The sequence below is a fragment of the Gracilinanus agilis genome, chromosome 1 (genome assembly GCF_016433145.1).
Source record: "Gracilinanus agilis isolate LMUSP501 chromosome 1, AgileGrace, whole genome shotgun sequence".
Taxonomy (NCBI): Eukaryota; Metazoa; Chordata; class Mammalia; order Didelphimorphia; family Didelphidae; genus Gracilinanus; species Gracilinanus agilis.
The window spans coordinates 312,013,854-312,026,433 of NC_058130.1; the positions used below are offsets into that span (position 1 = coordinate 312,013,854).

At 36.1% G+C, this 12,580-nt stretch overlaps 1 protein-coding gene across 1 annotated transcript in view; it reads right to left on the reverse strand.

The window, feature by feature from the left end:
• RHOBTB3 (Rho related BTB domain containing 3) overlaps positions 1–12,580 on the reverse strand; it is a 91,345-nt gene that overhangs the window by 20,904 nt on the left and 57,861 nt on the right. Inside the window, exon 8 of the mRNA XM_044662712.1 lies at positions 8,641–8,761. Within this exon, the coding sequence (XP_044518647.1) occupies positions 8,641–8,761 (121 nt within the window). The remainder of the gene's footprint in view (positions 1–8,640; positions 8,762–12,580) is intronic.

The window sequence follows — 12,580 nt, forward strand, 5'->3', positions numbered from 1 at the left end:
AAATACCCTTTCAAACAAATCAAAAGACCAACTGTTGTGGTATAAATAGCAGGAGTTGCTACTGCACAAAGACAGAAAATGGGGCTGTGGATAAGTGTAGAATTGCCTAAGCCCCTGGAGTAGGCTTAAATAGAACTTTCAAGATTAACTGTTTTCTGTTTTCATAAGGCTTTTAAAAGTATCAACAACATTAATAACCCAAATCACCAATTTTATTGAGCAATAAGTTTTGAAACTATCCTTCTTCTACCTTTGAAAAGTAAAATCCTGGGTGAAGGAAAGGCCTGGTAGAACTGTTTGGAGATCAAAAGAATTTTTGAAAAGACATCTAAAACAGCCTAAGTGCTTGCCTATGGAGAATTTAAGTCTTGCTACTGCAATTCTTTTCTTCAAAGAAAGTTGCTAAAACAGTAATATCAATTAAGCATTTTGAAAAATGTATCCTGAATTAATTTGACAGCCAGAGTAGAATAAAAGGTTAATGGGGATTTTTTGCTTTTTAAAAATGTCCACAAAAGTAATTCTTTCCTCAACCAAGATTAGAAACCAAACCTCAACTCCTGGTGTAATGAATGATTTCCCTACTATAACATATGGTCTTCCCCCCCCACCCCCCACATGGTGGGTGGCTGAGACTGCCAACTTCTACAAGTGAGAGAAGAAATATCAAGCTGCTGGTTCCTGCTCTAACCTCATTTCCTAGTGTCAAGATGGTACAATGGAAAGAAATCTGAAGTGAGAATGAGAAGACCTAGATTCTAGATTGGGATGCTTCATTCATTAGCTGTCTGACCTTGGCTAATACAACCTCCTGTGTTCACAGTGTTATTACTAACAGAATTAGTAGAGCTAGTCCTACTGAAAGGATTAAAAACCTGTATTTGTTTTTTACCTGTGTAAGGTCATCTAATTGCACTTGGAGTAGTAGAATTATAGATTTCGAGGTGGAAGTAAGCTCAGATTCTCCCTAGTCCAACCCCAACCCCCCTCATTTTATCAATGAGGAACCCAGAGAAGTTAAGGGAATTGCCCAAGGTCACATAAGTTGTAAGCAAAAGAGAAGGAAACCTGGCTCCTCTGAATCCAGATCTTGCTGTCTACAAATAAGCCCTTAAAAAATTCTCACTTGATTAGCCTATTCTTTCTAGCATCCTCCTACATCTCACCTTCCTTTGGTAACTAAATTCCTTAATCAATATTTACATTTTCCTCTCTTTTCACTTCCTTCCTAATTCTCTCTAGGATGGCTTCTGACCTCATCATTCAACTAAAACTATTCTCTTCAAAGAATCGTTGATCTCTTGATTGCCCAATCTAATGGCCTCTTCTTCATTCTCATAGTTCTTAATTTCTTTGTAACCTCTGACATTTTCAAACACCCTCTTCTCCACAGATAATCTATCCTTTTTAGATTTTTATGACACTTCTGGTTCTCCTTCTGAATGGTTCTGTCTCCTTTGCTGGATCTTCATCCAGACCACATTAGCTAACACAGCCATGAGTGTCCCCCACAGCTCAGTTCTGGACTTTCTTCTCCTCTCTCTTGCCACTATTTCTCTTGATAATCACATATGATCCCAATGATCAATTATATGCTATCTATTCATAAATGGACCTTTCCTGCTACATGACAATTCTTTTACTTTTTCATGAGACTGATTCTATTACACTCCCCACAGCTTTTTCCAAACCTTGTCTTCTCTCCATGTCATCTCCATTAGTGTCAAACCCTTTGGCTCACAACACTCCCAAGTGCAGCCTGAACCAGATTAAAATATAATTGGCAAATATTTAATAACGTCAATAAAATACAATGAAACATAAATAATATTTTGAACTTTGAAATGAAGTTAGTATATGGCCTTCAGGGATCCTGAAGTATGGCTTGATGGTCTCCATTTCTGTTTGAGTTTGATACCATTGACCTACACTATCCCTTTTTAAGAGGAGATTTGTGCACTTACTAAGAAAAGAGAAGTCATCCACCAGCAGTTCCTTCTTTCCAATTCTACACATTAAATTCCCTCACATTTATCTTCCACTCTCTGTTCTTCCAGATTCAGAGAATGAAGAGTCTTCTCCTTTCTTTGCCCCTTTTTCTTGTGTCCTTGAGGCCAATCCTTTCCATCTGTCTCCTCTGGGACCTTTCCTCTGGAATCATTTGTCTTTCTATTCTTCAAACTCTATCTTTTGGCTCCTTCTCTGATGCCTATAATCATTCTCAAACCTCCTCTATCTTAAAACAAAAACAAAAAACCTTCAGAAGACCTGGCTCTTGTCTCAGGAAAAATGCCAAAAAACTCTGAAAGGTTTAAAAGTTCTGATCAAAGCAGTGACCTACAATGATTTCAGAGACCCTCTGATGAAAGATGTTACCCACCCCCTGACAGTGATGATAATAAGACTTAGGATGTACTTTCACATACACATACATTTATAGACCAATGCAAAAATTAGTTTTGAATGACTATGCATATTGGTTGGGGGGGTTGTTTTCATTTTTTTTCCCCAAAGGGAGAAAGAAAGTAGGAAGGGGGAAAAACCAATTTGTGAATTGGGAAAAAAAAGACATATCCTCTATCTCACCTTTCCTTCAAAGCCAAATTCCAGAAGAATTAAACTAATTGCCACTATTTCCTCAATTTTCATTTATTTCTCAGCTTCTTACAATCTGGCTTCCTACCCAACACTTGACTAAACCTTCTTTCTTCAAGGTTATTGAGTACATAGTTATGTTATGCCAGTTCTTAAAGCCAACTATCCATCTTATCCTACATCTTTATAATTTCCCTATTACATTACCAATGAATGATGTCTTAATTGCTATATCAAAATGGCCTTTTCTCAGTTTTTCTTCTTCTTCACTACTCTGTTTAACCCTGTTGATCATCTCTTCCTGCAGAATACTAATTCCTTCTTAGCTTTAATAACAATCCTCTCTCAGGCAGGAAAAAAAATTTCATCTGGAGGAAGAAAAGTTAAAGAATCTCAAAGACGACAAAAAAACAAGTGGGAAGGAAGAGGGCCTAAAAATATCAGATTTCAAACTATATTACACAAATAAATGGTTAAAGGATATGAATAGGCAGTTTTCAGAAGTCATCTACACTACATGAAAAATGCTCTAAGTTACTAGGAATTGGAGAAATTCATCTAAAATAACTATTAGGTTCTACTTTAATCCCCTCAGATTGAAAAAGCAGACAAAAAGGAAAAGAACAATGCTAGAAAGAAAGTAGGGAAACAGATACATTATTGTACTGCTGGTGGAGCTGTGAACCTGTCTATCAGTTGGAAATTATGTACAAAAGCTATTATAATGTTCATACCCTTTAGGAAATAACAAATTGGGGAAAATACTTAAACAAAAACCTATGACAAAGGTCTAATTTCTCAAATTTATAAGGAGTTAAGTCAATTGTACAAAAAAATCAAGTCATTCCCCAATCGATAAATGGGCAAGGGATATGAATAGACAGTTTTCAGACAAAGAAATCCAAACTATCAATAAATACATGAAAATGTGTTCTAAATCTCTCATAATTAGAGAAATGCAAATTGAAACAACTCTAAGGTACCACCTCACACCTAGCAGCTTGGCCAATATGACAGTAAAGGAAAATAATAAACATTGGAGAGAATGTGGCAAAATTGGGACACTAATACACTGCTGCTGGAATTGTGAGTTGAACCAACCAATCTGGAGGGCAATTTGGAACTATGTGCAAAGGGTTTTAAAACACTTTGACCCAGCCATACCACTACTAGGTTTATACACCAAAGAGATAATAGGAAAATGACTTGTACAAAAATATTTATAGCTGCGCTCTTTGTGGTGGCAAAAAGTTGGAAAATGAGGGGGTGGCCATTGATTGGGAAATGGCTGAACAAATTGTGGTATCTGATGGTGATGGAATACTATTGTGCTGAAAGGAATAACGAACTGGAGGAATTCCATGTGAACTGGAAAGACCTCCAGGAATTGATGCAGAGTGAAAGGAGCAGTTCCAGGAGAACATTATACACAGAGATTGATACATTATGGCACAATTGAATGTAATAGACTTTTCTACCAGCAACAATGCAATGATCCAGGACAATTCTGAGGGACTTATGAGAAAGAACGCTATTCACATTCAGAGGAAGAACTATGGGAGTAGAAACACAGAAGAAAAACATATGATTGATCATGTGGTTCGATGGGTATAATATTGAGGATTTTGACTTTAAATAATCATTCTGTTGCAAATATTAATAATATGGAAATAGGTTTTGAAAAATAATACATGTATAACCCAGTGGAATTATTTGTCAGCTCAGGGAAGGGGGAGGGAAGAGAGGAGGGAAAGAACATGGATCATGTAATCATGGGAAAATACTCAAAATTAATTAATTAATTAATAGAAAATATTCATACTCTTTAACCCAGCAATATCACTTCTAGGTCTGTACCTCAAAGAGATACAAAAGGGAAAAGGACCCATATGTATGAATATTTACAGGAATCCTTTCTGTGGTCACAAATAATTGGAAAACACTTAGGTTACCACCAATTTGGTGGGATGGCTAACTGAGTAGTTGGGGGAATGGCTAAATTAGTTATGATATATGAATATGATGGAATGTTATTGTACTACAAGAAATGAAGAAAGAAATGGTTTCTAAGAAACCTGGGTAGACATATGAACTGATACAAAGTGAAGTGAGCAGAGCCAGGAGAGTAAGTTATACAATAACAACAATATTGTAAAGACAATCAGCTTAGAAACTCTGAAAATCACAAAACCAACCCTTACTCCAGAAGATTCATGGTGAAACACGCTACCCATTTCCTGACTGTGAGGTGATGGGCTCTGATTGAGATATAATTTTTTGGGCATTGCCAGTGCAGAAATTTATTTTGCTTATGCGCGCGTGCACACACACACACATATTTTTAACAGGGAGTCTATTTTTCTTGCTTTCTAAATTGGGGGAGGGGTGAGGTGGGAGAGAGAGAAGGCAAATCTTCCTTTGGAAAAAAAAATGGCAATGCTCACTCTTTGCAATGACTCCTCTCTACTTAAATGATTCCTATTACTTGTTCTTCTTTCCTAGATCATTGTCCAAATACCCTGAACCTGAGCCCACTTTCTCTTCACTTTTTACACTCTCGTGTTAAACATCTCATCAGTTCTAACACTTTCATTATTACCTATCATTAAAGAACTCTGAAAATTTAATACTAAATTCCTACTGGACATCTGCAAATTGATGCCCCATTTGCTTCTCAAACTCAACATGTCCAAATATTACTCATTATCTTTCTCCCCAAACCTACCTCTACTCTAAAAATTTGCCATTTTTTTTAAGAGCAACATCATCCTTCCAATCTTCCAGATTTGCAACTTCAGTCACCCTCTCTGCTTTACTCTCCTTCATTCCATATTACTAATCAGATGTCAAGTACGGTTAACTCTACTTCCATATCTCTCACACCTTCCTGCCCCCTCCCACCACTTACATCAAAACCACCCTGCTCCTTGCTTGGACGATGGCAATAGTCTCCTGATTTTCCCTTTATCTAGCCTCTCCCTTTTCTAATTCATTCTCCACACTGATGCTACCTTCATAATACCGAAGTAAAATAGTGATCGCATAGCTCCAGTACCTCCCTATGGCCAAACTCATCCCTTTCTCATTTGAAGCCTTTCACAATCTGGCTCTAGTATGTCTTTCCAAGTTAATTACACATCACTCCTGTTCAAACTCTTTCTGTTTCTGCTAAACTGGTCTACTTGCTGTTCCCCATATGCAACATTCTTTCTCCTGCTTCTAGGACTTTGTACCCAGTCTGTCTCTCTTGTCTAGGATGCTCTCTCTCCTCATCTGCATCTCTTGGAATTTCTAACAGTGTTTACTCAGATGCCACCTCCATTCCTGGCCTTTCCAGATGTTCCAAGTTAAGTGCTTCCTCCTGCCCAAATTACTTTATATCACTTTGCTACTTAATATTTACTTATCATTATACATGCTGTACCTCTTCAAAACATAAACATGAGGTCAGGGGACTATTTCATTTTTGTCTTTATATCTACAGGACTCAGTACATAGTCAGGGCTTAATAACTTATTGAACTGAATTAGCCTAGAATCTTGTTTAAGCTTCAAATACAATGTTTCACATTAATGCTTCTTAAGCAAGACTTGCAAATAATGATACACAAGATACATGCTAGCCAGCACTCTTCCTGACTATGTCTTCAATCTTCAAAATCTTTTAACTTCACAATAATTACTATCATCTTTTGTGAGGAGGAGAAAAAAGAGGCAATAGTATTCAAATTAATTAATTCCAGGAAATAGCATAAACATACATATCAGGACATAAGAAAAAACAAAAAAAAAAAAGACTCTTGTTCTTCGTTTTGCAAAATAATCAGATCATCATCATCAGAGAGATGCTTCTCTATTATTCACAGAATAAGCTGGATTACCATATTATTTTATATTGGAATATAATATTTCTAAAAATAACATAAATGTTATACTCTCTTTGTGAGGCTATGTATGGAATGTAACTAATCATTTAAGGAAAAAACTTAAATAAATATAAGATATTGACTTAGACCCCAGAAGGGGAATTGCATTTATTATTTGTAGCTATGAGTAAGATGATTCCTTTCCTAGAAGAGGCTTCTAGAGGTTAGTGATCCATTCCTTGCTTTTCTGCAAGGAGCTATTACTTCAACGATGTTCTTACTGAATTATTTTTGGTATGACTGGCCCACATTATGTAGAGTGATGACAGCAGCTTGGCGAGCTGCATTCTGGAAACTTGCCAAATTTATATTTATCTTGGTAAATGACAAAACTTAAGGTAAAATTAAAGTCTCTGGAGGGTGATTCTCAAAATTAAAGGTTTATATTAGTTATACTATATTCCCTTTTATACAAAATTTATATTTGGCCTTTCCGTCTTAATAAAAACACATTTGATTTTATCAGAATTTCAAAATCTAACTTAAGCATATAATACAAATACTTTTAACCTTCCTTATTGAATTTATGTTTTCTCAATCTTCCAATTTAATTTTAATGATTACATTTTCAATTTATGGAAAGCTCCAGTACTATTAATATTACACTAATGATTCATGATCACAAAAATTTATTAGATACAGGAAGTGTTTCTTTCCTATAGAAATAAGAAGAAAAGTTTATTTTGTTGTGGTTATAGCATAAAAATAACCTTGTCATGGATATTTACTTTCAATGAAAAAAGAAGAGAATTGATTAAAATAAGCATAAAAGTGAAGTAAGTGAAGTTTCAGATGGAAAAAAAAACAACTTTAAATGAACAAGCAAAGTCAAATAATAAAACCCCCAATCAGTATCTTTTCCCTCAAACTTGCTCTCTTCCAAACTTCTCTACTGTTGCTGAGGGTACCACTACTTCTACTCTTCCAGGTTTTCAATCTTCAAGAAATTCACAACTCACTTTCCCTCCCCCAACAAAGGCAATCAGTTACTAAGTGTTACTGATTCTACCTCTACATCTGCCATCTTTCCTCTTCTCTCCACTCACATGGTTGTCACTCTGTTTCAGAGTCTCATCACTTCTTTCCAGGCCTCTACAAATGGCTTCTTAACTGGTCTCCCTGTCTAAAGTCTCTCCTCTCTTCAATTCATCCCCTTCACAGCTTCCAAAATTATATTCTTTTTTTTTTAATTTTTAAAATTTTTTATTAAAATGTGTTTATATACAATTATATTCTTAACCACAGGTTACTCACTCAGCTAATCAATTAATAAGTATTTAAGAACCTGATATATGTCAGTGATTTAGGAATATGAAAACACAGTATAAGAGTTCCTCCCTCCAAAGAGCTTGAATTCTATTGGGAAGGAAATTTGTGCATATATAAATATAAACAAAATAAGTATAACATACTCAAAGATAAGTGCATTGTTGTCTCAATTAAACTCATCAATACCTTTAAAGTCAAATATAAACTCCTTTATTTAGCATTTAAAGTCCTTCATAATCTGGATCCAATCCATCTTTCTAGCCATATTAGATATTACTCTGCTTCAGATATCCTATAATCTAGTTAATTGGCCTTTCTGCTGCTCCTTTCAGGAGACACTCCATCTCTAGGCTTTAGGCTTTTGCAAAGCTTGTGTCTAATGCTTGGAATGCACTCTCTCCTGATCCTTTTTTCTAAAAATCTTTAGTTTCCTTCAAACCTCAGATCAAAAGTGACTTCCTACATGAGGCCTATTCTGATCCCTGGATCATCCACTGGCTAATGACTCCATCAATTTTCTTAAATAACTTATTTATTTCGTATATGAGTAAATGTGTAAATGTTGTCTCCAGCAACAGGAGGTAAGCTCTTTGAAGACAAGGGATTTTTTTTGTATACCCAGAATCCTCACAGTATATGGCACACAGTGAGTATTTAATAAACGCTGTTTGATTGGCAAAACATAGCAAACATTACCTCTTTGTAAAATATATTTTCCTTAAAAGATTTCATTGCACTTGATCATAATCATTGTTCTATTCTAAAAATGCCAAAGTTGCAAATGATAGAGAAGAGGTACAAGAAGCAAGAAACGAACACATTCATTTGGACAGCTGGAAAGCATACTGTACCTTGGATTTTGAAGATAACATCAGCGAGCATGGGTGTATTAAAGAAAAACCTGAGAGAAGTATTATAAAGCCAGAGGGGCCTTTTGGCCTGATAGGATCTGCAATTCTTCAGGCAATTCATCTAGGAGGCACAAAAAAAGAAGACACAAGAAAAATCATGTTGTACAGTAACCTTGATTATTTTGAACGAGATACAGAATTACTATAAACTCTTTGTCCATTTTTGAGTCTTTTAGAACTGTATAGGATCTTGGAAATTATCTAATCCAGTGTTTCTCAAATAAGGAATCCTGAAACACCCCAAGTCTATTTTTTAAGCAAACCATATATCTATTAAAAGGCGTTAAAAATAATTTTAGAGAATTTTATGACAATGAGTTGGTTCTCCAATGTAGAAAAATTTGAGAGCCACTAATCTAATCCATTCTTCATGTCTAACAAACTTATGTCACATGTTAGTATAGTTTTTGTGGTAATTACATCATCAACAAAGATATTAGAAATCTATACATATTAATAAGCCAATGCTACAAAATTCAATGAGCTAAGCAATGGCCTATCATAGAGGAATCAAGTTGCTTAATCCTGAAACTGATTTATTAGAGTAACATGTCTGTATCTCAATTTTCAAGGAAAGCGAATGCCAGTTTATCTCACAAGAATAACTAATAAAATGTGGCTTGAAATCACTCTAAAAATGTGAATTCTTATATAAAGAGCAGTCACAGAATCTACAATTTAAGAAAAGATAAAAGCAAATTGATCTTGAGAGCTTCTTTTACCTATCACAGTACTCCCTACAACTATTGCTTTTCAATGCAAAAATATTTTCAATAGCATAAAGATTAGAGAGTATCATATGGTTGTAAATGAAAAAACATCATTGTTTCCCATCAGGCATGTACACACACACACACACACGCACACGTGCACGCTTTTCTTTAGCAAGTATGAGAATTGAGAATCAAGCAATATATAGCTCATATTCACATAATCTTTCAAGGTGCAAAAAGTGCTTTCTTCATAGTAATCCTGCAAGGTGGGGAAGGCAAATATTTTTTTCCCAATTTTACAGATGAGGAACTGATATAAACTGACAATCTCCCCAAAGGGGAAGCATATACCAAATAAACACTTGGGGAGAAGTTCAACCAAAGAATTAAAATAATGCCAACTGAAAGAACTATAAAGTATTAACTTACTCTAATAAAATTAGCAAAAATAAAAAAAATAATAAAGGGGAAACAGGCCAAACTGAGTTAAAACAAGGTTAGGATATGCTGCCAATGGCCATGCAAACTAATATATTCTTTCTGGAAAATAGCAATAGAGTGAGATGCAACTGGAAATGTAACTGGAGCAATGCAAGTGATCGTCCCTTTTGACCTATTAATCCCACTATTTGGAATACAGCCCAAGGAAATAATTTTAAAAAGGAAAAAAAGAACCTTTTTGTACAAAGATCTTTATGATAATCATTCATAATAGTGAAAAACCGGAAACATGCCAAATGCTAAATGGATAGCTAACCAAGCTGAAGGGCATTAATACAATGAAGCACTGTATTGGTCTGATAAACTGAGAGCTATGAACGCATCTATGAAGAACATGGAAAGTAGAACAACTAGCATGAGAAATGTAGCTACCGAGATTACAAGAATGTTAAAAATACAGTAATAAAAAGTGCAATAAGTAGATGAAGTCAGTCATTACATAATATCGTATATATACATACATAACTAATGTTATTTATGTATAAATTGCTGTTAATGTTCAAAATTATATTGTTTTATTTTATAGTGAGGTTGACTAAACAAAAAAAAAGGAAAAAGGAATAAAAATGAAATCCATTGTCCACTAAGGTGAAAGGTGAAGCAGTATGGGTAAAATCAATCTGGATGGCACAATGTGAATTATAGGACAGTCAAAGGAATAACTGCTTTTGAAAGCAGAGCGGTACTGATTGGGCCTACCCTGCCAATGTAGAACTGACAAACATCCCAGAAAGGAAGCCAGTGTCAAGACTAGACATCAGCAAGGCTCAGATTCTCTTAGGCTAATCCCCAGCTTCCTACACACAGGATCAGCATACATACTAATGTGTGTATGGGACCAGGGGGATGAAGGAGATAGGGGAGGAAGGTGAAGAGAGGGCTTCAGCTAGCTGGCTCAGTCAGAGGACAGAGAGTCCTGGTTCCTGGTGACAGCTGGCTAATTTGCCTCAGCCTAGGAAAATTCAGGAAGAGGGGGTGGAAAGTGTTTTTCTTCCTTCCTCATTGTAAGAAAATAAATCCCCAAGTACAAGAGGGAGGACAAGATCTTAGTACTTTGTAATCATATAGTACTTTCAATCTAGAGGCTTCAAAGGACTCTTAAGAATGAATTCACTTTGCCTAAGTATTATCCTATGAAGTTGACAAGTCATTAGGCTCCATGATAACTCACATTAGTGCACTGTTCATTCAATATCAGGCTGAAGTTTAGTTGAGTGTTCAGACTTAAAGGCACTACTTCCTCCTCACAAATATAAGGATTATGTTTCAATATAACCAGTCAACCTCCTGGCACAGATACTTCAAGTCAAATAGTGTGGGGGGGAGGGGGAGTGGTGTGTGAAGAACAGAATGCAGATAAATATTTCTGTAGATATTAATAAACAACTTATTCTAAAGCACTGATTCTTAAACTGGGGTCTTTGGATTTTAAAAAATTTTTTATAACTTTATTTCAATATGATTGGTATCCTTTACAATCCTATGTATTTTATTTGATGCATTAAAGAACATTCTGAGAAAGGGGAAGCTAAATGGCTCAGTGGGTTGAGAGCCAGACCTAGAGACAGGAGGTCCTAGATTTAGATCTGACCCCAGATACTTCCTAGCTGTGTCACCCTGGGCAAGTCACTTAACTCACATTGCCTAGCCCTCATTGCTCTTCTACTTTGGAACCAACACACAGTACTGATTCTAAAACAGAAGGTAAGGGTTAAAAAAAAACAACAACATTCTGAGAACAGTTCCTCAGGTTTTCAGTTGATCACAAATCCATGACCCCCTAAAATTTAAGAATTTCTGCTCTCAAGTTGTAGAAGATGATCTACACAAACTCTGCTGCAAATTGCTTAAATTGGATTATGGCTAACGATTGCAGTTAGCCATATGCCCTAGCTCCACGGTGGCAACGTTATGGGGTGTGTGCCAAAGAGGGCACATACACTGAGCTGTTCCCTTCCCCCTTTTCACCAAGCCTTCCTGCCCTTCTGCCCAGCAACCCAATGGGAGTACTTTCTCCCTCCCCTGTCTGGGGTAAGTGATGGGGGGCTGTGGCACTTGGTCAGGGGGGTGGGCATAGCATGTGGTTTCGGGGGTGGGGTGGACAGGACCCAGCTCACAGTCTGTAAAATGTTTGTCATCTCTGTCCTAGCCTATTAGCCATTATCTGTAGCCAACACAACAGGAGAGAAAAAGAACTCTCTCCTATCCCAAACTTCTTTGTTGGAGAAACAGACAAATGCCCTTTTCCTCAGTTGGAAAACAAACATGTAGATTCTTAATCAAGTCCTCCTGCTGTTTCTAAGTCTGCAAACTAACAACTTTGAAGCTTAAATAACAGTCGGCAAGCATAATAGAAACAATTTGCAAAATGTAGTCAAAGGCAAAAGCACATATATTTTTCCTTTCAGGTAACAATGGAACATTGGAAAAAATTGGCTCAGGAGCCAGAGGACCAAAATCACATCCTGCCTTAGATGCTGTATACATGTGTGACCTTGGAGAACTTCCTCTTCTATAAAAATGACAGGGCTGGACTATGACCTTTGAGGTCCCTTCCAGCACTAGATCTGTGAGCTTATGACTTCTGCATACCACAGAACAGAGTCTATCTTTTCCTCAGTCTTACTTAATTTTGTTTGTTACAGAACTAAAGACTACATAGAGTA